This window comes from Ceratotherium simum, chromosome 1 (assembly GCF_057802395.1).
Source record: "Ceratotherium simum simum isolate JZ-2026a chromosome 1, ASM5780239v1, whole genome shotgun sequence".
Taxonomy (NCBI): domain Eukaryota; kingdom Metazoa; phylum Chordata; class Mammalia; order Perissodactyla; family Rhinocerotidae; genus Ceratotherium; species Ceratotherium simum.
In genome coordinates, this window is record NC_141900.1 from 110641774 (window position 1) to 110669425 (window position 27652).

General features: G+C 46.7%; 1 protein-coding gene across 5 annotated transcripts in view; it reads left to right on the plus strand.

Moving 5' to 3' along the window:
• The window catches only part of DYNC2I1 (dynein 2 intermediate chain 1), a 66613-nt gene extending 40707 nt beyond the window's left edge, over positions 1 to 25906 (plus strand). For 4 of the 5 annotated variants that reach the window (XM_087433849.1, XM_014787589.2, XM_087433858.1 and 1 more), the window contains 11 exons: positions 1660 to 1789; positions 4292 to 4464; positions 5399 to 5561; positions 9505 to 9618; positions 9715 to 9776; positions 10251 to 10302; positions 13106 to 13166; positions 16199 to 16298; positions 16492 to 16623; positions 18826 to 19049; positions 25517 to 25906. In XM_087433849.1, coding sequence (XP_087289975.1) covers positions 1660 to 1789; positions 4292 to 4464; positions 5399 to 5561; positions 9505 to 9618; positions 9715 to 9776; positions 10251 to 10302; positions 13106 to 13166; positions 16199 to 16298; positions 16492 to 16623; positions 18826 to 19049; positions 25517 to 25691 — 1386 coding nt within the window. In that variant the 3' untranslated portion in view covers positions 25692 to 25906. The other variant, XM_087433869.1, reaches the window with a different exon arrangement.
• The last annotated feature ends 1746 nt before the right edge of the window (positions 25907 to 27652 follow it).

Genomic DNA, 27652 nt, shown 5'->3' on the forward strand with positions numbered 1-27652 from the left:
GAGCACCCCACTCACCACCCCTCAATTATTTTGTAACAAATCACACCACCATACCGTTCCCTCCATGAATATTTCAGTAGGAATCTCTAAAAGAAAAGGATCAACATTAGTAACATTCCCCAGTATGATCAAGTATAAAGTGGAGGTTCGTATTTCTTCAGTTGTCTCATATGTTTTGTGTGTCAGCTCAGAATTTAAGGGTAACGCAGCAATAAGTACAGTAAACATTATTGAAACTGACCTGTGGATTTGGGATAAGCCTGTTTCTCAATCTTTATTCCGGGCAACTGGTGGTTACTTATTCTCGGGGCTACTGGTATGATGAGAGTGGGGTTTATGAAATACGACCGTGCTTCCACATAATTTTAATTTGATCAGCTTCACTTTTAGTTTAAGTTCATGGGGAGCTAAGAGGAGAGAGCACTTGGGGGTAGTGTGAGGGGAAGAAAAGATGGGCTGGAGTAGGAATGAAGTGAGGACAGAGGGGACCAGTCGGGGCTTACGTTGATCTCAACAGCCCCTTTATCTTAAACAGCCTGACCTCCCATACCCAGTCCTCTCAGTTCTGAGTGGACGTTCCCTTCCCACGCCCAGTCCCCTCGGTTCTGAGGTGTATGTTCCCTTTCCACATCCAGTCCCCTCCGTTCTGAGGTGGCTGTTCCCTTCCCACGCCCGGTCCCCTCAGTTCTGAGGTGGACGTTCCCTTCCCACGCCCGGTCCCCTCAGTTCTGAGGTGGACGTTCCCTTCCCACGCCCCGTCCCCTCAGTTCTGAGGTGGACGTTCCCTTCCCACGCCCCGTCCCCTCAGTTCTGAGGTGCACGTTCCCTTCCCACGCCCCGTCCCCTCAGTTCTCTGGTGGACGTTCCCTTCCCACGCCCGGTCCCCTCAGTTCTCTGGTGGACGTTCCCTTCCCACGCCCGGTCCCCTCAGTTCTGAGGTGGACGTGCCCTTCCCACGTCCACTCCTCTCAGTTCTGAGGTGGACGTTCCCTTCCCACGCCCAGTCCTCTCAGTTCTCTGGTGGACGTTCCCTTCCCACGTCCATTCCTCTCAGTTCTCTGGTGGACGTTCCCTTCCCGCGCCCGGTCCCCTCAGTTCTCTGGTGGACGTTCCCTTCCCACGCCCGGTCCCCTCGGTTCTCAGGTGGACGTTCCCTTCCTATGCCCAGTCCCCTCGGTTCTCTGATGGACGTTTCTCCTGAGTGTACCATGTCTTCCCCCTAACCTGTCATCATCCTAAACACTCCCTCTTAGAGCATTTACGGTGATGTACTGCTCTTTCTGGGTCCTCACCATAAACCAGTGAGGATGAATGTGGTGACGTGTCCATGATGTTTCTTTATACTCTCTCTATTCAAGAAAACGTGGATGGCCAGCCATTTTTCTTCTGTTTTTTAAGCAAATTATTTACTCTAGAAAACGACATGTAACATTACATAATGGCTCTCCTGTGGAGTTTATATTAATGGAACTTTACCTGTTGGTTTTCACCGTCGTGCTAAAAGAACAATATAATTGCATTCTCTTAGTTTTATGATGTCTTGGGGTTAAGCAGCTATTTTAAGAAATGGATAAGAGGAATAAATAATGAATTGTTTTTTTATTTGTAAAAGGGAATACATTTGAAAGTGTTCCTTGACTGCTCACTTGTCTTTGAAAGGTGATTGCGGTTTTGCTCGAAGAGGATCGAGTGGCCACTGAGCCCAGCTGGAACCCCAGGGCGCAGGACAACACCCTGCATTTCAGTGATAGTTCCTCTCAGTTGAACACTAGCCTGCCATTCCTTCAGAGTAAGAGGCCATCCTTGAATCTGTTTTTAAATCTAATACTAAACGTTTATGTTGAAATAATGATCTTTATATTATGTCCTATGTTAATGTGATGGGGTTTATTGAATATAGAACAGAGCGAGATTCAGCCTCTGCAGAACTTTCAAGTACAATGTTAGTTTTCTTAAATGTGCATGTTAAAATTATGAAGCACACTCTCATAAGATGATTAGAAGAGGGACATGTAGTAATTTAAATGAATGAGAATATATATATATATTTTTAAATTTTATTTATTTATTTTTTCTCCCAAAGCCCCAGTAGATAGTTGTACGTCATAGCTGCACATCCTTCTAGTTGCTGTATGTGGGACATGGCCTCAGCATGGCCGGAGAAGCGGTGCGTCCGTGGGTGCCCGGGATCCGAACCCAGGCCACCAGCAGCGGAGCGCGCGCACTTAACCGCTAAGCCACGGGGCTGGCCTAATGAATGAGAATATTTAAATGAATGCAAATTGAGGTTTTATATATATGTTTTAGTTCTGTTTCTTTTTCAGTTCAGTTATTCAGTTTCTTTTGATTTCTTGGAATAGAGAAACAGTGGGAGCAGCCTGAGAGGGTGTTTAGGTGAAGGTTGTATGATTAACTTAGTTATAGGGTGAGTAACAAGCTCAACTTTTCACTTAGATCTTCTTAGATTTTAAGTTAATCCATGGTTATAGAACACAAAATGCTGAACAAGTGAAGCCAGTGTTATCAGACATAAAGCGTGATTGCATGTAATCATTTAAATCAGTTTAAAGAAGCTGTATTTGCATGACCCAAATTTAAATTTCTTAAGCTGGGGACCTCTTTGCTTTAAAGAAAAGTGGTTGAGCCAGCCCTGGTGGCCTAGTGGTTAAAGTTTGGCGCTCTCTGCTTTGGTGGCTCGGGTTCAGTTCCCCAGGCTCAGAACCACACTCATCTGTCAGTAGCCATGCTGTGGCGGCAACTCACATAGAAGAACTAGAAGAACCTACAACTAGAATATACGGCTATATACTGGGGCTTTGGGGAGGGAAAAAAAAAAGAGGAGAAGGTTGGCAACAGATGTTAGCGCAGGGAAAATCTTTCCCAGGGCAAAAAGGAAAACCTTTAAAGTGGCTGGTGGGGTAGTGGGTTCATCTGTGGTCCTGATCTGTGTGAAGAAGGCGGAGGAACACGAGTGAGCCCTGTGGTTGACTTCGCCTGGTGTTCCCGGGCCTGTGCGAAGTCAAGGCATTGATGCCACTTGTGCTAGAAGTTTCTTCTGTCTTGACTGCTATATAGAGTTTTAGATTCATATACGTTACCCTGCATTTAACATTGAGAAAAATGGAATTGTTAATTTAAAAAAAATCTCATGTTCTTTGAGAGTATTTTCGTTTTTAAAGGACAAGAGTTATTTTATTAGAAAAATAGTAAATCATTGTATCGGTAGCATTCAAAACACAGACATCCACATTCCCACACCCACCCCACCTTGAGAAATGGGAATTAAAGACGTACTTTTTTCTCTAAGAGCTGGTGAGTGATGCTGCTTTACAGAACTGCAGGAAGTTGGATAATATACGTGTCTAGAATCTTTTATAAGAGACAAATGATGTGTGTGTGTTCCACATGTGAACAGAATGGAGGTTTTTCTTGTTTGTTTTTGTGTTTTAGTAAAATGAATTTTGAGGTCATAGAAGGAAAATGAGAGCAGACTGACAGGTGTCCGAGAGAGTGAGTGTTTCGTCTCACCTGGTGAACCTGAGTCTTAGTCCCATTACTCCCAATCTGTGCTCAGAAGGACTGACACTCCAGCCCTCGCAGAACCTACCCAATGCCGTCATCACTGTGAAAACAGACACAGCAGAACGATACAGCTAGCGCTGGCCTGCTCCCTCCTTCTTTGTTCCATTGTTCGACAAATACTCAGCGAGTGTCTGCTGTGTCCCAGGCACTGCTGGGATTCAGCAGTGGACAGACAGACAGACAGAAATCCTGCCCTTCTGGTGGGTCAAACAGACTAAAAACTGGCTACACAAGTGAAATGTACAGTGTGTCAGAAGGGGTAAGTTCTAAGGAGAAAAGTGAAGTGGAGAAGGAACAGGAAGTGTTGTGGCAGAGGATAAGGCCTTGCTGCATGAGAGCCTTGCGGCTGAAGGTCTCCACAAGGCACCTATGGACACGTCTGGATGTCGTGACTCCAGATCACGTTCAGGCAGCTTGGTGTTTGTGGGAGTAGCTAGTAGACGGGAGAGAAAGCCTGTTGTCCTGGCTGCATTGTACTAAATTTGAAGGATTGTTTTTTAGCAAAACTGTGAGGCCAACTTGGGCAGTCTTCAGGTAGAGCTGAGGCCATTTGTCGAAACCCAGATTTCAGGCATGTGCAGCTTTGAAAGGACCATGTTTGTTTCTTCATTAAGCTGAAATCCATTAGAATGTTCTAAAGTGTATTAATTTAACATGGATTGTGGCAGATCACTAAAATGCAGAAATATTTTTCTTATTTTATCCCTAGATCGAAAAGTGACCTGCCTGCATGCCTCCCAGGTTCAGAGGCAGACAGTGGTGTCTGTTCACGGTCTGCCTGGAAAGGCCTTTGCCCCCATGCTGGACAGCAGACATGTGCTCTGTGTGTGGGATATCTGGCAGCCTTCAGGGCCTCAGAAGGTCCTGATATGTGAGTCGAAGGTACAACTCGGGGACAGTCACAGGTGTGACGAGAGGAAGGGTGGGCGGTACGGGGGGCTCCGTGTCAGGGCCAGCGACGCAGGAGGATGGAAAGGTACGTGGTCATTTCTCTTCCCAGGCACCATCAGCCGTTTCTGTGCAGGTGTGACAAGGCACATGCATGTGTCTGTTTTGACTCTGGAAATTCTTAGTTCAAGGATCAGCTCAGACCGAGGAGCCCAGGGTTGTCACAGCCTCTTAGGTCCGTTGGGAGTTAGGTGTCAGTGTAGCTAGAGGCTTAATGAAAACGTTGGCCACCCTGGGCACGATCTGGGGTCCCAGAAGTATACCTTTTGGCTCGCACTGTTTGGGTCATGGATATTTAGAGGTTTAATGTGCTTGAGGTTTTCAGAGTCCTGAGTCTCATGCATTTTCCGGCCCCTGGTTCACGGGGCCGTGGTTTGATGTCCACAGAAATACAGTGTGGGGGCTGTCTTACTAGGTTTGCTTCATGTTTGTGTTTTCCTATGCATGTGCTCCTTGACCTCAAAACCATTGATCTCCACCAATTCTGTGGAGAAGAATAACTTTTACGGGTGTCAGCTTTTGGGGCTTTGAAATAATAACTTTTTGAGATATAGAACGTAAATAAAAGGAGAAAGGATGGCTTTGCCATTCTAGGCCTGGCTAGTCGGGTTAATGGAGGGCTTGTGGTGCACACTTCGTGTGCCCGGCTGTGTGCGAGGCGCTCGTGTTTGTGACCAGTGCTGCAGGGTCGGCTCATCATCCCTACTTTCCGCTTGAGGAAGCTGACACTCAGGCCCTTCTGACTGTGTCCCACAGCTTCCAGGTGGAAGGTCCCTGGGCCTGTGGGGAATGGAGAGGGCCACGCCTCTTGAACACGGCTCGTGTGTTTTCAGTCTCTAGCTTCCTCGAGAAATATGTGTCTTTCTAGGTCACGTGTTGCTGCTTTAGCCCTTTTAAAGCCTTTTTGCTGTTTGCTGGAACAATGCACGGCTCAGTCGTTGTGTGGGATCTGAGAGAAGACTCGAGGATACATCAGTACGTGAAGCTGAGTGATTGCTTCTGGACGTTCAGAACATCAACATTTTCCACCGGTCAGTGACAGCTGCCTGCCGATCAGGTGTCTTCTAGAAAAGCCGTGACAGGTTTCAGGAATGTCTGAAATTCCTTTGCATTTATTCATTCAGGTTACCCCAGAGGATAGAGTCTGATCTATGAGCACAGGAGCGATTGATAAATAGAAAAAACAAAATTCCATCCAGGTGATGCTTAGCCAGTGGCCAACAATGATTGGAATGTTCTGTCTTGTTAAATTTGTGGGTTCCAAATCCCAATGAAATAACTTGTAGTTTTAAATTAGCTTACGGCAGATTGGTATGGGTGCACTCCCGTGGCTTAGTTAACTTCACTAACGCGTGAAGTAGAAGGACCGTTAGTCTCCTCTTGGGGGATGAAAGGAACCAGAACAACTGGACCTGCCAGGATCCTTAGTTAGACTCACGTGAATGCTTCATGCCATGCAGCTGCAACCACAACCACCACAGCTACAACCACAACAACAATCACAACCGCAACCATAACCACCACGACATCCACAACCACAACAACCGCAGTCACAACCACCACAGCAGCAGTGACAACTACAACAGCAGTCCCAACCACCTCAACCACAACTGCAACAACCACACCACCGCAACCATAACCACAACCACTACCGCCGTGCTGCAGTCGCCACCACTGTAGCCGCCACCACCACAACAGGAATCACAACCACCACAGCCACCAGAACCACAATCACAAGTGCAACCACAACATCCACAGCTACAACTGCAACCTCAACAACCCCCGGCCCAACCCCTGCCCAGGTGGGCACTCAGTGTGCTGGGGCTTACTCCCAGCGTTTTGTGAACATACATCCCTGCTGCCCAGGGAGATGAGCGTCTTGTCCATGGCCTGCTCAGACCCGACTGTCCTCACTCCGTCTTTCTCTCTGTTCCACCCACGCTTGGTTGTGTGTCTCCCCTCTCCCACAGGCCAGGTTGGTTTTCTGTCTCTAGAGTTTTACTTTTTCCAGATGTCAAATAAGTGGAGTCACGCAGACCGTGGCGCCTCTGCGTCTGGCTTCTTTCACTCGCATCACGTGTTTGCAGCTCATCTGTGCTGTTGTGCGTGTCAGCGGTTCAGTCTTCCTCTGCTGTGCAGTATTCTACTGTACAGACCAGGTTTGTGTGTCCATCCACCGGGTGGTGGACACTGGTTATTTCCAGTGGTTGGCGATTATAAGCAGAGCCTGCCTCAAGGGCCTGTATCACATGCTGATACCACTTTGCACTCCCAGCCACTGTGAGCTCCCGGTGCTCTGCCTCCTCACCTGCACGTGTGCCACGTGCCAGCTGTTCGGCCGTTCTGACAGGCGTGTAGTGGTCTCTCGTGGTTTCAGTTTGCATCTCCCTGATGATATCTGATGTGGAGCATGTTTCCATACACTTATTTGCCATCTGTCTATCTTCTTTGGTGAGGTGTCTGTTCACATCTTTTGCACATTTTTAAATTGATTTGTTGCTTTCTTTTTTTTTTGTTTTTTTGTGAGGAAGATCAGCCCTGAGCTAACATCTGCCAATCCTCCTCTTTTTGCTGAGCAAGACTGGCCCTGTGCTAACGTCTGTGCCCATCTTCCTCCACTTTATATGGGACGCCACCACAGCATGGCTTGAGGCAGTGCTTCGGTGCACGCCTGGGATCTGAACCTGCGAACCCCGGGCTGCCGCAGCAGGGTGCGTGCACTTAACCGCTACGCCACCAGGCCGGCCCCAGATTTCTTGCTTTCTTATTGTTGAGTTTTTTTCCCCCCCCAAAGCCCCAGTAGATAGTTGTACGTCATAGTTGCACATCCTTCTAGTTGCTGTATGTGGGACACGGCCTCAGCGTGGCCGGAGAAGTGGTGCGTTGGTGTGCACCCAGGATCTGAACCTGGGCCGCCAGTAGCGGAGCGCGTGCACTTAACTGCTAAGCCACGGGGCCAGCCCATTATTGTTGAGTTTTAAGAGTTCTTTGTGTATTTTGGATAACAGTCCTTTATCAGATGTGTGTTTTGCATACTTTCTTCCCGTCTATGGCTTGTCTCTTCGTTCTCTTAACCAAGTAGCACTTTTTGTGTATGTGTGTGTGAGGAAGACTAGCCCTGAGCTAACATCTGATGCCAATCCTCCTCTTTTTGCTGAGGAAGATTGGCCCTCGGCTAATGTGTGTGCCCATCTTCCTCCACTTTATATGGGATGCTGCCACAGCATGGCTTGACAAGCGGTGTGTCTGTGCGCGCCCGGGATCTGAACCCTGGGCTGCCATAGTGGAGTGCACACTTAACTGCTTGCTCCACTGGGCCGGCCCGCCAAGTAGCACTTTTAAACTTTCTTTTCCTAATCACCCTTCTGTGAAATGTTAATATCACATATATATTGCCTGTCTCTTGAGTATTATATCTATATCTGTGTTTTATATATTAAAAGAACAAGTTTTTTTGTCCCCCAACAACCAACTTTTGCCCCTTTGGGGACGATATGGCTGCTATTGAGAATGTTTGAGTTTATAGGTACCCTATGGGTTTGATGGTATTAGAAAAGATATCTTTTAAAAATGTGCATTTTCTAACTGCTGCTGATGTTACTAATTAGCCTTTGAATTCTCCACCATGTTCAAGACACTAAAACTCTTAAGTTTTTAAACTGTATATACAAATAAATTACTCCATTAAAATATTTCCTTCATTTTCTTTTTTTTCTGAGGAAGACTCTCCCTGAGCTAACATCTGTCCCAAACTTCCTCTATTTTGTATGTGGGTCACTGCCACAGCATTGCCACTGATGAGTGGTGTAGGTCTGTGGCTGGGAACCAAACCCGGGCCGCTGAAGTGGAGCACACTGAACTTAATCACTAGGCCATGGGGCCTGCCCCCTTCCTTCATTTTCTTTTGCCATCTAAGTGTTATCACTAAAACCTACAATTTCAGTGAGCTCCCAGTAGTGAGAGAGCCGTGGAGCTTGTGATGCAAACCACTGAATCAGAAGAGCAGCCTCACACCCAGGGCGAGGCCCCGTCCTCAGTGGCCTCCCTCAGATTCATTGGGTCTGAACTCTGTCATATATTCTTCGTTTCTGAGATGGTTTTGTCTTTTTCTTCAGTTTCTTTGCTGAATTCAACCCCAGCTCTGATTTTATTTCTTGCTGTTTTTCTATCCACTTCTGTTCTGGGTTTCTGATTCCAGGTGTTTTTGTTTGCTTGCTTTAAGTACGTTTCTAGATGCGTTTGAAGGGATGGGAGGCAGTGTGAAGTGTTGAATTTTGGTCTTCTTTTTCGAGCTTGTCTTTTGAGGGGAGAATTTTCATCAGCTGAAATGCTTTGATTTGCATTTTTTGTTTTCTTCTTACAGTAACTTTGTGTGGAATTTGTCTGATTTTTTCTACTCCTGGACATTTTGTAGATGGATATTGTTCTACTAGTTTGTGAAGTATCGTTTCTTTAATGGGTCCTGTTGCTCTGGGTGGTGAGTGGTCGGGGGGCTGGTGAGTCTATCCCCTCCTGAGGCTCCCCTCACTCCCTACCCCTGCGCTGCTGTGTGTGTGCGGCCCCTCATCCTCCGGAAGCAGTGCTATTCTCAGGTTTTCCCTTCTGTCCTGCTTTGCTTTCCCACCCTGTGCATGCCCATAGCTGGTGAATTGCCCACCCGAGTCCTGCCCTGGGAGTTAGATTTTCTCTCTGAGGGTGCTTTGGTCTGGCTTCCGTTCTGTCTTTGCGACTCCCTCTGACCATGCAGAGTCCGGGCCTGTGGCCTCACGAGGATGCGGCAGCTCGTGCGAGTTGGTGCTTTGAGGTCTGTGGTCTCCGTTTCATGGTGATGCTGAGAGTGATGGTCACGGATCGTGCACTTGTGGCCGTGTTGGGAGGATATGTCCCAGGAGCACCCGTGCTTGTCCCTGCATAATGTTGATTGTATTTCTATGACTTGTACTCACATGTGGTGCTGTGTGCTTTAAATCCCAGATGGTATCCTTACGTCAGTAAACCACCGCAGTCCTCTTCAAGCAATAGAACCGGTCTCAACGTCTGTCTACAGAAAACAGAGTTTTGTACTTTCACCCTTTTCTGCTCAGGAAGGTACATGATCCCTCACTTTCTCAAAGTCCTTACATCAAGTTATGAACTGTGGTTTCCCTGTTTACAAGCCGTTTCTTCTTTTTCTGTTTTCCTTAGAAATGTCGGGTTTGTCATTCCACATTGCTTCCTTGGATGAGAGTGGGGTTCTCAACATGTGGGTGAGTAGGATGTGCCTGGGCTCACACAGGGCAGCGCTGTGAATGCATGGGCTCTCTGCTGTGCTGTGTATGCCTAGTCTGGGGCACAAAGACGAGGGACAACGATAGGCTTAGCGGAGACGGGAAAACCAAGAATAAGACTGGGTCTACTGGGGCTCTCCTGTGTGAATTCCTGTGGGCATGAGTAGTGACAACTGCAGCCGAGTCAGGGCCAGAGGACGGGTCGGGAGCCCATGTTTAGAGGATGCGCTGAGGCTGTTGATGCATCCCTGAGTGGAGAGAAATGAGATGTGACAAGAAAGCGATCTTTATTATTTAAAATATGGGCTCTGAAGTTAAGAATCAGTCTTGTTTCTGGAGCAGTGACATTCTTAGTGCCTAATATAGTGTGCAATCGCAGTTAGAGCTACACTTGGCTTAGGTTGTTTCATAATTATAAACTATTAATATTCATTTTCAATATTCTGTTTCTAGGTGGTTGTTGAATTACCAAAGGCAGACATTGCAGGTTCAATGAGTGATTTAGGTAACTATTAAATAAAAAATTAATTTTAGTCATTGTTTGCTAAAATGAATAGAGATTAAAGATACCAACAACAGCTTTAAAAATAAGTAATTAACTACCTGAAAAAAACATTACACTTGTCTATTTTATAACCTTATTGACTGTTGAACAGGCATCTCAGTCAGAGTGACTAAGTGCTGTTCTAGCTGACTGGGTGTTTTCATTTCAGTGAGATCGCATATGCTCTGTTTATATCTGTGTGTCTCCCGTAAGGGACGATGAGCTGGGGATGTGCCTTTTTTGGTGCGTCCTCCTGTCCCATAAGGGACGGTGAGCTCGGGATGTGCCTTTCCCGGGGTAAGGGACGATGAGCTCTGGACTTGCCTTTCCCAGGGCGTCCTCCTGTCCTGTAAGGGATGGTGAGCTTGGGACGTGCCTTTTCCGGTGTGTCCTCCTGTCCCGTAAGGGACGGTGAGCTCGGGACGTGCCTTTTCTGACGCACTCAGAGTCTAGGTCTTGGGCTGTGCTCAGGTGGGCTTTTTCCGTTGGGTTTTGGCACATTACTCACCCCATGTGACTCCCCAAAGATCTCGGATTAGTGTTGGCAAAGGGCACGAATGGTCTGGTGTCTGGGGAGCGGAAGTGACTGAGTTATCTGTCACAGTTTGCTGTGTTTGAGGCCACGCAATGTGATTTTCAGTTTCAGAAAGGACTCAGTGATCTTGGAACAGTCCAGTCTGTTGCATCATGAGGTCTGGGTTCACCTCGGTTGCTCCGACCACTCACGTTCTAGGACAGAACCTTCCCTTCACCCTGTTGTGTCGGGTGTGCTCTGGGTACGTCTGGCAAAAAATGTGATGGGAGCAACACTGACTTTGTTCCCAACTTCTCGTAATTCGAGAAGGGCTTTTTGTAGCAGTGGAGCGAACACTGTGTGTGCGGTGAAGTGTCGGTGACGTGACTTGGAAGTCACTGTGGACTCCAACCTCAATAACAGCAAGACGAATTGTTTCGCTGATTTCACGGGCAAACGGTTTTGAGGTGGAGTGACCATTTTTATCAGTGTTTTCTTCAAATAGCATCTGCTTATTTTGAAATGTTTGTACTGTGTGTGTCTGTTGGAGACTTTCAGGTTGCTCCTAGGATCTTGGAAGGTTAGAACAGGACAGGGCCTGGGAGGGTCTCAGTCCCCTCCTCGATGTGGGTTAATGATGGGGCAGGACGCACAGTCAGTCTTAGAGCTGACCCTGCCCTCACTCTGCTTATGCCCCAGACCCAAGAACACCGCAACTTTGAGAGTGCGTCCTGAGGCTGGCTGTGCTGCTCACTTGGGTGGTGACCAAGGCATTTTTTGGGAATTTTTTGGGATGGTGATAGGAATTAAAGAGTCTCTGCCCACAGTTGGTTCATAATCTGCCTGTGGAGACAAAGTCATTTTGCATAAAGATAGTTTGTAGTGTGTATGGGATAGTCACACAACAGAGGTTATAGGGCGGTGTGTATTTCATTGTTAAATGTTGCTGTATAAAAACTCCCTTTATTTGTGAACCACTTATCCAAACTCTGACCATGTTCCAACTTTGCTTTTAGGAAAAGGGGATGACATTCATGCCAGCAAGGAGTGCTGGAAAAGCTCTGGGTGTTAAATGCCCTCAGGAGAGCCTGGGGTGGTTCCAAGCCCTGTTGTGTGTGCCTTAGATTAGTGGCCGGTTGGAGAACTCAGATCGTGGTTAGAACTAATCAGCGTGGTCTTTCCTTCATTCGTTGGTGGAGTGTTCTCCGAATGTGTAGGTGTCATCCTAGGTGCCAGGGAAACAAGGGGAGTGTCGTCTCCTGGGGAGATAGACACGGCCACGTGTCAGGCCACGGCCATTGGTGATGTGATTGCTAGACCGGAAGAAGTGCTTCTCAAGGGCTGAGGGCCCAGTCAGGGGAGACATCCCAAGGAGGTGACAGTTGGGCTGAGACTGTCAGCACTGGAGTGACTCTGGGTGAGCAGTGTGCTGGGGGAGAGGGAGGGCGGCTTCAGATCTGTGAACAGAAGCACTGCACGTTCTCGCATCAGATTTATAACCGTGACGGAGTCCCATCCTGTGTAAGTTGAATTTGTTTATATACTTTTGATTCAGCTACTCCCAATGTTCTAGACAGTATCTTGCCCAGAATTTGGGTTTTAATATATGTAAATTTCTAGGTCCTTCCTTTGCAGTAATTACAAAAAAGGAGGTGATGTGGGCAAAGCCACTGAATGGCCCAGGGCTCAGAAATATGGCCGTAAACCCTCTGGGAAGTCCAGGGGAGGATTCGTAGCTCTGTGCTCAAGAGAAGGGGGAGACATGCTGAGGAGTGGTAAGAAGTGACCGTCCGCTGAGGAGTGCGTGCAACCAGCGTGCTTTCTGCTGCGAGCAGGCAGGTCTCTAGGCGCGACTCCGAGGTTGAGAGGAGGGAGGCCCTGAGTGTTTCTGAGGAGGTGAGACACCAGTGGATATTTACACACAGTGTTTCTGTTGGAACCTAGGGTGCGTTAAATACTGATGGTTTTGCTTAGTGTACTGCCCTTATTTTATCAAATCTGAAAAGGTAAAGGCTTCTGGATCTTGCTTCCACCAGTGCTTTTCCCGTAAGGTTCTGGACTGCAGACTCTTAATTCCTATCGTAAGGCAACAGCAGCCTCACTGCATTGGGAATACGCTTTGTTGATTTATGTTCAGATACTATTTCCTAACAGAGACTTAAGCAGTGAAAAATGATTCCCAGCAACTGTAAATGGATTTTGGTTTAACTTGTATTTAGGGGCATTTATTTCTGGTTTTTCTATTTTTAGGTTTAATACCTGGAGGGAGGATAAAATTAGTGCACAGCGCTGTGATTCAGCTGAGTGACAGGTGAGAGTGCGCCACCTTGAGCCACAGCAATTCCCCTTTCTCACAAAGGCCTTTGTCCCACAAGAGGAAGCCTCGTTGGCTCACTGCGTCTGCAGTGAGTGCCTGGTCAGGTTTGTGTGGAAGAGGTCCAGCTGCTCACGTTGTGTTTTGCTCAATAGTTTATTTGCTGGTTAGTTTATTGTTAATGAGTCGATGTAATACATACAATTGCCAGGTGTAGAGCTACGGTTTTTTCTTTAATTAAAATATTTTCTATCTTATAAATTGGTACTGTTTGACTGTTTTTCATCCAGTTTTAATACAACCCTGAAGTTAAACTTATACAGATAAATTTCAGGAACCAGAAACATTAATATGAAAGTTTTACTCAAAAATTTAGGTTTCTGCTTTTACTCATATAACTTAATATGACGTAAGAATTCTTGTTAAATGTACAAATACTGTTGGTGGTATATATGTTCCATGTTAATTTATTTCCTGAAGATATCTTTTCTTGTCATTTACTACAGTCAGGGGCTGTCAGCATGCGGTTTACCCTTGGAAAAATTTTGGTGTCAGCTTGATTCCTCGTCGTCAGACAGAATACTTCTGGGTTGTATTAATGAATTTGTACATGCTTTGAGATTATAAATCACCTTCAGTTGCTTTAAATATAATTATGGCAAGGAATCAGTTATGTTTAAACAAGTCATCTAATAACATTGCAGAGCAAACCGCAGGTGATTCCTAGGCTGGTCACAGACCCCCTGGTCCTTTGTGCACATGGGTGATTCCTGGGCGAGTGGCAGCCTCATGTAGCTGATGTCAAGTTTTTCCTCCAAATTCCTGGCATTGTCTTCTCTAGACTTATGTATACTAAATGTCCATTCAGACTTTAGTCAGCTGTGTTGAGAGTGTCCTCCATGCCAGGCTTTGCAGCACTGTGGCATGGCGTCCCTTCCCTCAGGGTCCCTGCATGTCAGAGGAATGGAGTTTAGTGGGAGGATGTTTTTAAGGTGATCCCTTGGGATCAGCACCTGGGGAAGGGGGCGAGGCAGCAGACCTGGACTTCGAGGAGGAGGTGAGCTGTGAGCTGTGACACAGGCCCCAGGACAGCCGCCCGGCCACAGGTGCTCTGAGCTGGAACAGCTTTCCAGAGGTGACCTTGCCACGCCTTTATGCCCTCTCTCCCATCAGTCATTGACCGTGGGCATCCCCGGAGAGCATGTGACTTGGATGAAGCACCCCTGGCAGCTGGGGCAACAAGCCCTCATTCACCGTGGTTATGACATGTGTGTGAGGTGCTCTGTTGGGGCATGCACATGGCGTCTGGGAGCTCAGAGGAGAGGATGGGTTGAGGGATAGAGTGAAATGGTGACTTCTTGGAGAGGTGACAGCTAAGATGGGAGCTAGACAAGGAGGGTCCTCCAGTCAGGGGAGCAGCGCACGGGAGGTCCAGAGGCATGAAGACTCGTGACACATTTAGGAAACTGCCAGTAGGTTTGCTGTTGAGAAAGACCAGAACGAGTCAGCGGCCAGACCCTAAAGAGTGTTTGCTGTGCTGGATGGGTTAGACAATTCTCCTGAAGGCAAGAGGGAGCCATTACAGGATTTTAAGGCAGGGAGTGGTGTGTCTTATATGTGGTTAGAAAGATCAACTTGGCCACAGTGTAAGGTTGGAACAGTGGAAGGGAGACTGGAGTCAGGGAGACTGGTTGGGAGGCCGTTGTAGGGATTGATGTGGAAGATGAGGGTGTGAGCCAAGGTGACCAGTGTGGGTTTTAGAGGGTGAGTTTCAGTTAGAGGATGGAATTGGAATAACCTGGAGACTGACTGGTTCTAGGGACAGTCAGAGGGAGGAGTCTGCCTCCAGTACTGGGTACCACGCACAAGATGAGAATAGGTGGGAAGGAGAGGGTTGTGAGGAGTGGGAGGGCCAAGATCTGCTCAGCCTAGGGCGGGCAAGCTTGTGGTGCTCGTGGAGATGACCAGGAGGCTGTTGGCTCCACAGCAGGGATCTCAGCTGGAGGCTCAGATGTGGGAGTCCTCTGCTGACGAGTGACATTTGCAGTCCTGAACGTGGGTGTGAGAAGAGAGTGGCCAGGTTCCTGACTTCTGACTAGGGTAGTGTGGCAGAAGGAGCAGCCGTGGGCCCTCTCCTGCTACAAATAATACACTGTGTAAGGTAAAAAACCAACAATAAAGTAAATAGAGTTTTTAAAGAGAAAGAGAGGAAAATACTAGAACAAGGCTGGAACTTGAAGTCAGCGTGCAAGCTTTTGCGTGGTGTGGGGCTGGGCTGTCGGGCTGTGCTGCTGTAGACCTCTGTGGCTGTGCTGGGCTCGAGCCTGTGCAGGACCAGTGATGCACTGGGCTTGCCTGAGGCAGGGAGCTAGAACTGAGACCTCTGCCAGGACTCTGGGATTTGCTGCCCCTTGGTGAGAGAGAAACTCAGAAAGCCACACCCAAGCCCACGGAAGACAGCGGGGTGTGGAAGACCAAAAATCCCAAACTCTGGGTGTTGTACTCTGGGATCTGCAAGGTGGGAAGTTAGCATCAGAGTCTGAGACCAGTGGCCCCACAGTGGGCTCACCATAAAAACATGGGGACAGCTACCTGGTGGGCAGAATACTTCCACAGGCTGGACTCACAGCGTTCCCACAGGAAGCAGCAGTTGACAAAGGAAAATTACAAAAACTATAAGCATGAGGAGACATCCACCATGATACAAGGAATAGGATCAGCACACCAACAAGTCGAGATAATTGTACAACCTAAAAGACATTTTTAGAAGTGAAACTGTTAGCTCTGAAATTTAAAAGTTAGCGAATGGTTAAATAGCAGATTAGACATAGCTGAAGAAGGAATTAGTGAATGGGAGGATAGAGCTGAAGAAATTATCAAGAGCTCAGTAACAGAGAACAAGAGATGGGACACCGAGTGGCCTATTGCATATCTAATGACACATGATAAGTGGTAAATGTGTTATGGGTCATCATTATCCTTACAGTTTCAAAACTATCCATTTGTTCATCTTTGTGATTTTTTTCCAGCCTTTCCCATAAAGGTTATGAATTTTGGGGGTTCACACAAACACTGAATGTTAAATTCCTGCCTTCGGATCCAAATCACTTTATTGTTGGCACAGATGTGGTGAGTGATATTTTAAATTTTGCTCTGTAACTCTTTCTTCTTTCTTGGAGTTGCTTGATAAATATCTTCATTAAAGATTAACTTACTGTTTACTTTTATTAGAATGTTGTTTAAATTATTTCAAGAATAATAGCTTTATCCAACCTTGTACCTAATACTTTTCTTTAGTCACCATTGGTCATCTTCTTACTAGGGTCTCATAAGCCATGGCACCAGACAAGATTTGAGAGTATCTCCCAGATTGTTCAAAGCCCACCAACATGGTATGAGACCAGTGAAAGTGAACGTGATTGATTTTTCACCGTTTGGAGAACCAATATTCTTGGTAAGAAGCACCGTTCCTTTAAAGCATGGTTTCTGTTTGGGCAGCAGGACACCTGCAGACATCCATTTGAGCTGGTCCCTTACTCGTGCACTTCTGTTCCATGACTCCCTCCTCAGCTTTCTGAAGGTCTGTCTGTGCAGTCAGCGCAGATCCTTCCACGGGGCTGTTGAATGGATCTTCTTAAAACTGTTTGTTTTGACATAATTTCGGGCTCATAGAAAAGTTACGAGAAGAGCACAGAGGATTCCTGCCTGCCGCATGGGTCCCCCACATGTCACACATTTAACATATGGCTCCGTGCTCGCTCTCCCTGTGTGGGGATTTTACATGCTTAAATGTCTGAGAGCAAGTTGCAGACCTGATACTCCATCCCTGAATAGTTGAATGTTGGTTTCATAAAGGCAGGACCATTCTCCTGTAGCCACAGTCCAGTCCTAATCGTCAGGAAGTGAGCACTGGAACAATCCTGTTACCTCATCTGTAGATCTGATTGAGATTTCACGATTGTCCCAATAGTGTCCTTTATAAGCAAAATAACAACCCAGGTCAGGCATCTCATTCAGTTATTGTGTCTCTTCAGTCTCTCTTGATCTGGGACAGTTCCTCCATCTCTCATGACCTTGACATTTTTCAGGGGCGTAGAACGCTCCTCAGTTTGGGTTTGTGTGAGGTTCTGGTTTTACATTCTGACCTGTGTCTGCTGCTCTCTCCACTGTGGGGTCACCGTGTTTCCCATTATGATTAATGAGCGTTTTGTGGGGAGACAAGTGGACGCTGTGAGAATCTCAGATTCTCCCTTGCTGGTCTTGGCATCCGTCATGATACCGGCCTGCCTCTGTTATTAGGTGATTGGCAAATGGTGGTTTTCTAGTCCCATTGTTCACTCTCTGTTTACTAGTTGGCTGTCCGCTGGTAGGAGGACTGCCTTCTCTGCTGTGTGGGCATGTATGCACCTAGTTCTTCTGTAGATGTGGACATGTGGCTTTTTACTCTGTCCACTCACTGCCTTGTGCATGCTGCTGCTCAGCTTGTCCCAGGGGCGTCCCTTGAGGGGTTCTTGTGTCCTTCTGACATCACTCTCTGAGCCCTTCTTTGCTTTCTGGTGCCATAAGCTTCAGAATCAGCCATTTCTCCAAGGAGTCCTGTCTCCTGTTAGGAGAAAAATATCTAGAAACCAAGATCTGGACAGTGAGAAGTGCTCATGTGGGACACAGCGTTGATACCCACTTCGATGTCTATCTGCGTGTCACGGACTGGGTTCTCACACCCATGTCTCTAATTGCAGGCTGACTCAGGGTTCCCTCTGCCCACCCTGATGGTGGGAATCCTGGCTCCCGTTTTCCACAATATGTTTGTTTATTTACTCAATCCTAGACTACCAGAACCTTTTGTGATTGCTAATTCATGCCTCTGCTTTTTTTGAGTATGTGAAATATAAAATATATTGAGTAAAAGGGAATAAAGCTTCTCTTTCTAAGCTAAAAATTTGGTCTTTTACTAAACCAGCAAAGTTTTGTTTTATGGAAATTTGAATCTCAGGGGAATATATAACCACCAATATTATTGGTGCAAATGTATATAAATTTTTTTTAAAGTGGCTTATTTAGGGCCGGCCCTGTGGCTTGGTGGTTAAGTGCGCGCGCTGCAATGCTGGTGGCCCGGGTTCGGATCCCGGGTGTGCATCGAGGCACCACTTCTCCGTCCATCCTGAGGCCGAGTCCCACATACAGCAACTAGAAGGATGTGCAGCTATGACATACAACTATCTACTGGGGCTTTGGGGGGAAAAAATAAAATAAATAAAATCTTTAAAGTGGCTTATTTATTTCTATGGAGCCAATCTTAATGGCCTATGCTTGAACCAGTAATATTCAACTTTGTTAAAAATAAATACCTATTTATATACTGACTGAATTCATCGATTATTAGCCATTTTGGGGAGGGGAAGGGGGTGCAAAGTGTATCAGAATCTCCAAGGTGAATGTTCACCTTTGTCATTTGTGAGGACAGATTTAATGTTATAATTTTGTGTCTGGAAAACATGTTACAATTTTATTTCTGCAAAACATTTCCATGTCTGGAAAACCAAATGTTGTTGCTGTACAAAGTGAAGAAAGCTAATGCTCTGAAAAATTTCCCTGGCTGCTGAGATTGAGTAAAAAAGAAAAAAGACCCATGATCAACAGTTTCTACTCCCTCCAGGCCGGCTGCTCTGATGGGAGCATCAGGTTATACCAGCTGACCTCCGAGTGCCCGCTCATGCAGTGGAACGACAGCACGCACGGCCACGCAGTCACCAGCCTGCAGTGGTCCTGGACGCGGCCTGCTGTGTTTCTGGTCCAGGATGACAAGTCCTGTGTTTATATCTGGGACCTCCTTGAAAGTGATTTGGGTCCCGTAGCCAAACAACCCATCTCTCCAGACAGGTAAGTCTGATGAAACCATGATGAGCTCTCACACGTAATTGTTTGCAGAAGCATCCTTGATGGTTGTTCTTACTTAATTTATGCATAAGGTTGCTACACTTTATTTTTTTTAATTTTTATTTTTTTTGTGTGTGAGGAAGATCGGCCCTGAGCTAACATCTGCCAGTCCTCCTCTTTTTGCTGAGGAAGACTGGCCCTGGGCTAACATCCATGCCCATCTTCCTCTACTGTATATGGGATGCTGCCACAGCATGACTTGACAAGCGGTGCATCGATGCATGCCTGGGATCCGAACCGGCAAACCCAGGGCCGCTGCAGTGGAGCACGTGCGCTTAACTGCTTGCGCCACCAGGCTGGCCCATTGCTACACTTTAACATGTTGTTATTTATATTTACATTTAAATATTATATATTTGTATATTTATATATTTTAGTAATATTTTAAAAACCACTTTAAGGGGCCGGCCCGGCAGCACAAGCGGTTAAGTGCGCGCGCTCCACTGCGGCGGCCCGGGGTTCGCCGGTTCGGATCCTGGGCGCGCACTGACGCACCGCTTGTCAAGCCATGCTGTGGAGGCGTCCCCTGTAAAGCAGAGGAAGATGGGCATGGATGTTAGCCCAGGGCCAGTCTTCCTCCGCAAAAAGAGGAGGATTGGCAGATGTTAGCTCAGGGCCGATCTTCCTCACACACACCCACAAAAAAACACTTTAAAATGTGTTTATTTCATATTTGGTCCAGAATAGTCTATGGATTAAAGTATTCATACTGAACTGTTTCCTCATCATTATCATTCTATAAATAAAAAAACTTTTGTGAGCTCCATAGTTATGTTCATTTACTAGTCTTATAAATTCAGAATATGTCTGAGGCGTAAAGTATTCCTTCTAGTTTCTAAAAAATGATACTACATGGGAGTTAGTAATTTGTATAATTTCACATTGATGTCATTCCTATGCCCCAAAGTGATGTCAGAGTCAGACCAAGTCCCGTGTGGCCTCTACAATGCTTAGTGTGAAACCCATTCATGTGAATGTAAGACATGGGGATTGTCATTGGTACGCTTTAGATCATTCCTTGTCCTTGTTTTATTTAATTGAAAGTTCAAATATTTATAAAAGCTTTCATTTTGAAGGATCTCTCTTGATGCCACTTTGTCTATTCATCTATCTCTTTTCTTGAGATTTTATTTTGTCAATAAATTCTCCTGCTGTGAAGGCTTGTTATAACCTGGGGAGGGCGGGGAACCACCAAGCTGTATTCCACATCCCTTCTGTAAAGGAAAGAGGAGGATAAAAAATGATCAAAAACAGAAAGTAGTTTGACAGAATGTTAGGGATATACTGATAAGACTTGAAAAAAATTAAGAATTGCATTTATGTATTTATGTAGTTCCAGTACTAGGTATACTTACATTATTTGAATTATTAAAAAAACACATCATCAAAATATAGACTGTGATTCACTTATAAACACATAATGCACATACAATTCATTCCAAAAAGTTTGTCAGTTATTTAATAAAACAAACATTTATGTATTTATTTTTATTGAGGTATAATTGACTAATTGACATGCAACGTTACATTAGTTTCAGGTGTACAACGTAATGATTCAATATTTGTATTGGGAAATGGTCACTACAATAAGTCTAGTTAACCTCTATCACCATATGAAGTTATGGAATTTTTTCCTCGTGGTGAGAACTTTTAAGATCTACTCTCTCAGCAACTTTCAAATATGCAATATAGTGTTAGTGACTATAGTCACCACGCTGTACATCACATCCTCGTGACTTATTTATTTTATAACTGGAAGTTTGTAGTTTTTGACCCCCTTCACCCATTTTATCCACCTCCAACCCCCTACCTCTAGCAGCTACCAATCTGTCCTCTGTGTGAGTTCTTTTTGTTTTTTTTAGATTCCACATCTAAGTGAAATTATACAGTATTTGTCTTTCTCTGACTTATTTCTCTACCATAATGGTCTTTTCTTATTTCTCTATCTCAAGGTCCATCCATGTTGTCATAAATGGCAGGATCCTTCTTTTTTAAGGCAGAATAATATTCCATTATATAATACATATGACATTTTCTTTGTCCATTCATCCATTGATGGACACTTAGGTTGTTTCCATATCTTAACTATTGTAAATACTGCTGCTATGAACATGGAGGTTCAGATATCTTTTCAAATTAGTGTTTTCATTTTCTTCAGATAAATACCCAGAAGTAGAATTGCTGAATCATATGGTAGTTCTATTTTTAATTTTTTGAAGAGCCTCCATATTGTTTTCCATAGTGGCTGCACCAGTTTACATTCCTACCTAACAGTGCAGAAAGGTTCCCTTATTCTTTTGACACTTGTTCTCTTGTCTTTTTGATAATAGCCATTCTAACAGGTGTAAGGTGATATCTCATTGTCGTTTTTAATTGTATTTCCCTGATGATTAGTGACGTTGAGCACCTTTTCATGTACCTGTTGGCCATCTGTATGTCTTCTTTGGAAAAATGTCTGTCTATTCAGGGCCTCTGCCCATTTTTTAATCAGATTTTTTTTTGCTGTTGAGTCGTATCAGTTTTTCATACAGTCATGCATCGCTTGATGATGGAGACACGTTCTGAGAAATGCATTGTTAGGCAATTTTGTCGTTGTGCGAACACGATAGAGTGTACTTACACAAACCTAGGTGGTATAGCCTACCACACACCTAGGCTATATGGTACTCATCTTATGAGACCACTGTCGTGTATGTGGTCTGTCATTGACTGTATATTCTGAATATTAACCTCCTATCAGATATATGATTTGCAAATATTTCCTCCATTCCATAGGTTGCCTTTTCATTTTCTTGATGGTCTCCTTTGCTGTGCAGCTTCTTAGTTTGGTGTGTTCCCACTTGTTTATTTTTGCTTTTGTTGCCTTTGCTTTTGGTGTCAGATCCAAAAAATCATCTCCAAGGCTGGTGTCAGAGAACTTACCACCTATGTTTTCTTGTAGGGGTTTTATGGTTTCAGGTGTTACGTTCAAGTCTTTAATCCATTCTGAGTTAATTTTTGTGAATGGTGTAAGGTACTGGTCCAGTTTCATTCTTTTACATGTGGCTGTCAAGTTTTCCCAACACCATTTGTTGAAGGGACTGTCCTTTCCTCATAGTGTGTTCTTGGCTCCTTTGTGATGAACTAATTGACGATAGATGAAAACAACTATTGATTGAGCGCCCACTATGTGCCTGGCACTGCTCCAGGCACTAGGGTTGCAATAGTGAACCAGTCAGTGGGCTCACATCCTCGTGGGGCAAGATGAGTCATAAACAAAATAAACTAAGTAGGCAAGTGGCACAGTGTGTGATGGGAGGGGTAAAACGAGGGGCACAGATGTGGGCAGGAGGTGCTGGGATTTTAAGTGGGGAGGGAAAGGAAGGCCTTCCTGAGAAGGGGATGTTTGGGCACAGACTTCGGAGTCGGGGGTCTCGGGCCGGGGGCGGGCACACTAGTCCTGGGGTGGCCTATGCCAGTGGGGGCCAGGTGGGGGTGGCCGAGAGAGGAGTAGGGAGTAGCAGGGGCCCTGGTGGTGGTCGGCCAGTGTGTCCGGGTCTCAGGAGAGGGCAGCTGGGCTGGAGCTGAGCACAGAGTGGAGCAGCGGAGAGGCTTCCGAAATGATCTAGAACATTCTTCTCCCTAGACACCTCTTGTCTCAGTGGTTAGCAGCAGTGTTTAAGTTGAAGTAATATTCACAGAAAGTGCTTAATTGTTCAGCGATAAAGAAAAACAGAACAAGAAGAAACTAATAGAGTTTAAAAGGCAACAGTTTTAGATAGAAGGAAGAATTAAAGTTAAGTTAAAATCCATAATGATAACTACCCTGCTTGCTCCTGGTCAGAAGCAGGTCCAGTGGCCAGTGCGTGGGGAGTGGGTGGTGAGTGCGTGGGGAGTGGGTGGCCAGTGCGTGGGGAGTGGGTGGTGAGCGCGTGGGGAGTGGGGTGCAGCTTTGGGCTGACAGGGAGGTGGTGGCAGCTGGGTGTTGAACCTGACTTAGGTTTTTGTGTTCTGCCCTCTGTCCTTGGATTCTGTCCAGCTCACAAATCTGAAGGACATTTAAAAAAATTGGCCAGTGATAGTACTGACTGGTGTTTCTACATCTATTTTAATGTTTTTTTAAATTTGGACACAGTTAAATCTGTCCGTCCCTTGCACACCAAGCTCAGTGTCACAGTCCCGATGCTGGGGAAGTGTTTCATGTTCATCATCCGTTACTGATGTTTCCAAGTTTGTGGCAGTTCAGCTTTGCTCTGTTCTACACTGGTAATTGAACAGCAGTGTTGTTACTGAGCAGTGGCCTCACGCTGCTCACCATGATCTGAGCCAGTTAATCACAATGAGTTAGGGATCGAGAAAGGAAGTTTTAATTTGATTAGCCAGCATAACTGGGAAGATGGCAGACTAATGTCTCAAAAAACCATCCTCAAGGATTACAGAATCTTGAGGCAGTTATATAGGGAAAATGGGCAGTGAGGAGGGGGTCCAGGGATGTTGGTCCTCAGGTGTGATGGGCTCTGGGCATCACATTGTTCCATTCTTCTGTCAGCTGTGAGGGCTACCTGGTAGGTGTGTTTCCTGCCTGTGGTCAGCCTGTTCCTGGAGAGACACTCATAGAACAAAGTTTTAATTTATCAAGCTATTGGGGAGTACATACATAAGCAGAGGCCATAAATCAGGAGAGCACGTGAATTTTTTAGAGTATGTGCAGAGCAGTGAGTAGTCACACAGAGGAGGGGCTGGGGCCATTTAGTGTAACAAGATGGCCTCACTTATGCTAACTTACAGTATTAAAGTATTAAGTAGTTAGTGAAAATTGTGATGACTTGTAATTTTTCATGGTCTGCTCCTTTTGTGGTCTCATGAAGGCTTAACTCTCCCCTTCCCCCTCCCCTAATAATGCTGTGGGTTCTCCAGAGCAGGGGCCTGCACTGCTCAGAGGGCTCGGTCTGGTCTCTGCCCAGGTATGTGCAGATGTGGAAGTACGTTGGTGGCCAGGTCCCCGTCAGGGTGTGCCTTGCTCCCGTCACAGGGGCCTGGGGGTTGGTGGGTTTTTGGGCTGTGGGCACAGGTTTATGGAATAGTAGTGGGCAGTCAGACCTCATGGGACCACACTGGGGAGTCTCAGGCACTCGAGAGGGGCTCATGCTCTGTCCTTCTCCGGTTGTGGATCCCGTCAGACCCCGTCTCCTGTGCCCCGGTCACTGCAGAGGACGGGGGCGCCGCACTGAGGTGGGTGTGGGTTAAGTGTGGTTTCTTTGTGGTTAAAGCTGTGACAAGTGTGTGATGGAGGTGTTCCCAGGATGCTGAGGGGTCCCTGACTGAACTAGGCACAGTCGGGGGGTCAGTAAGGCCTCTGGGTGACGGTGCTGAGTCGAGTCTTACAGGCTAAGGGGTGGAGACTATCCTGAGAGGCCAGAACCGCAGGTGCTGGTGTGGGACCTGGGATCTGGGGTGGCCTTGGGCAGCCAGGAGGCCTTGAGTGGATGTGGGATGTGCGTTGTTGAGTCTCTTGTCAGCTGGGGTTGCGGGAGGATGAGATTAGAGATGGGACCTGGTCGGAGAAATGGGATGATGAAGGGACACAGGGAGCAAGATCGGGCTGTCAGGATGGCTCCAGGTTTCTTGACGGCCATGTAAGGGACGGATGGCGTTGCCGTTCACCAGCTGGATGGAGAGCTTGGGGCATTAGTCTGGGCTGGAGACACAGGGTTGTGAGTTTTGTCCTTTAATCAAAGACCCAGTTGTGGATGAGATCGCTCAGGGAGGAGTGGGGAGGGCCAAGGATGAGGCACCAGGGACCCCAGTGTAGGGACCTCCACACTGAGGACCCCTGTGCTGAGGACCTTACACTAGGGACCCCCATGTGAGGGCCCCCACACAGGGACTTCCACACCAGAGACCCCCACACTGCAGACCCCATGTGAGGACCCCCACACTGAGGACCTTACATTGCAAACCCTGACAGAGGACTCCATAGTGGGGACGGACCCTCACATGGGGACCCCCACACCAGGGACCCTCACACAGGGACCCCCTAGCTCTAGGCTCTGGGGGTACGGGAAGGGCTTGTGGACTGCTGAGCTCAGCCTGAGAACCCACGAGGGAGGGCGTTTTCTCTTGAACTGAGGAGACGGGAGGCGGGAGGGTGCTAGTCCCACTGAAAGCGAGTTATCCTGCTGAAGTCAGGGGATGGTGGGGGATTCCAGCTCATCTTTAACAACCACCTTCACAGGCGGTCAGTCCAGCGAACTCTAAATGCAGAAATATGTTTTCAGAAAAGTTTCTGTAGATTTTTTTACGTTTATTTCCGGTCTAACCTTTTATTTTGACTATTACTGAAATTTTTAGAATTTCTCTTCCTTTTTACTCTTCCCTTGGGGATCATTTGGGAGACTCAGAATCACACAGTGTTTGCTTCTCACTTTCAGGCTGGTGGCCATGACCGTCGTAGGTGAACCAGAGAAGACCAGCGGCAGCTTCCTGGCCCTGGTGCTGGCCAAAGCCTCCGGCAGCATGGACGTCCAGTTCTTGAAGAAGGAGTGGGTGACCCCGGTGGAAGACGAGCAGAGGAAGCTGCGTCTGCTTTTGCAGGAAGCCTTGTAGAAATGAGGAGAGTGCAAAACAGCTGGTGTTGTCGAGAGGACGAGGCTACGTAGTGACCCAGACGGAAAAGACGTGATTGCTAAGGGGACGCTTTTACATCTGTGCATGTGTGTTTATGTAGATAGAATGCAGATATTCTGTACATAATTTGTTTTACAAGAATATTGCTTCAATATTCCCAGGAAATAAATCACTATTTTTGAATGAAAACAAAACATTTTAGTGTTTGTTCAACTAAACTTTAAAGGAAATAGAGAGTCGTGTTCAGTATGCTTTTTTCTGAGAATATTTCTACTTGTTTTTAGAACAGCTTTAAAATATTGTCACATTTATTACTAGATTTTAAAAATTCCACCACGAAAATGTATTTTTATGAACAATTTCCTTAGTCATGCATAAAGTGACACACAAGTCTAAATTACAAGGAGTTACTCCATTGAAATGCCCTCTGCCAACCCTGCCGTGGTTTCTTAAAACTTTCTTGAGCTTCTTCTGGCATTGTTTGAATGTCTAGTCAGACACATTTTGCATTATGCTTTAGTATTACAAATTGTCTTTGTATAAAAATAATACAAGTAAATAAATTCTCTTGAATTTTGTGCTCAGTTATAATAGGGATATAAGAGTAGGAGAATTCTGGGGCCTGCCTCGTGGCATAGTGGTTAAGTGCGCGCGTTCCGCTGCTGGGGCCCGGGGTTCGCTGGTTCGGATCCCGGGCGTGCACCGACGCACCACTTGTCAAGCAATGCTGTGGTGGCGTCTCATATAAAGTGGAGGAGGATGGGCACGGATGTTAGCCCAAGGCCAATCTTCCTCAGCAAAAAGAGGAGGATTGGCATTGGATGTTAGCCTAGGGCTGATCTTACACACACACACACACACACACACACACACAGCAAAAAGAGGAGGATTGGCATTGGATGTTAGCCTAGGGCTGATCTTACACACACACACACACACACACACACACACACACGCACACACACACAGCAAAAAGAGGAGGATTGGCATTGGATGTCAGCCTAGGGCTGATCTTACACACACACACACACACACACACACACAAACAGAATTCTGGGGTGAGATCCAGGAAAGCCCAGGAGGCCTTTGCCGGCACGGTGATGAGTGAGGGTCCAGAGGGGGCTTCAGAATTCCTCTGGGCCACACATAGCTTTCACTTAGCCAGCAACGAGAAGGTTTCACCCCACAAGTGGAGCGTCTTTTACCTGGAGGGGTTCTGGGAGGCCACCCGCCCCCGTCCCCTGATGCCCCGGGACACATCCCGTGTACCTCGCATCTCCCTGCACCTCCCCCTGTCTCCCTGCGTCCCCGCATCCCCCTGCCCCAGCGTGACATCGTGGTCCCAGGCAGAGCACTGTCCTGGGCAGCCAGGCCTGTGCTAATGCTGTCAGCAGAGACATTTCCTGTTATGGGTCAGATTGCCTTTCCTGGTGGTGAGAGTTCTGCCATGGGCTGCTTGACGCTGCAGGTCTACACCGCTCTGCGCACTGACCACCCACGGGGCCCCTCCAGACTGCGTGCCCTCACTTCTCCCATCCGTCTCCTTCAAGTACCTTGGCAGCCACCTGTTTTCTTACTCGTGATGGTTTAAAACTGTCCAAACCCTACCTGCTGGTTGTTAAGACAACTGAAGCAATAGTGTAAAAAGTGAGGTGACACCCCTCCCTCCCCAGAGGCTCAGAGCCCTGCTTCTGTCCAGACGTTCCCCGGGCGTGTACATGCATGCACATGCACACACACAGACACGAACACGCAGCATGCACACAGGCACATGCAGACATACCATGTGCACACACGTGGTACACACAGGGCACACTAGCATGCTCATACATGCTTGCTAGTTGGTCAAGATCCCTGTGAAAGAATAAGTTCTCCAGTGGTTGGCTGGTTTCTGTGTTGGTAATTTTGAATCTTTGCCCTGTCAGCAGGCTGTCCACCCC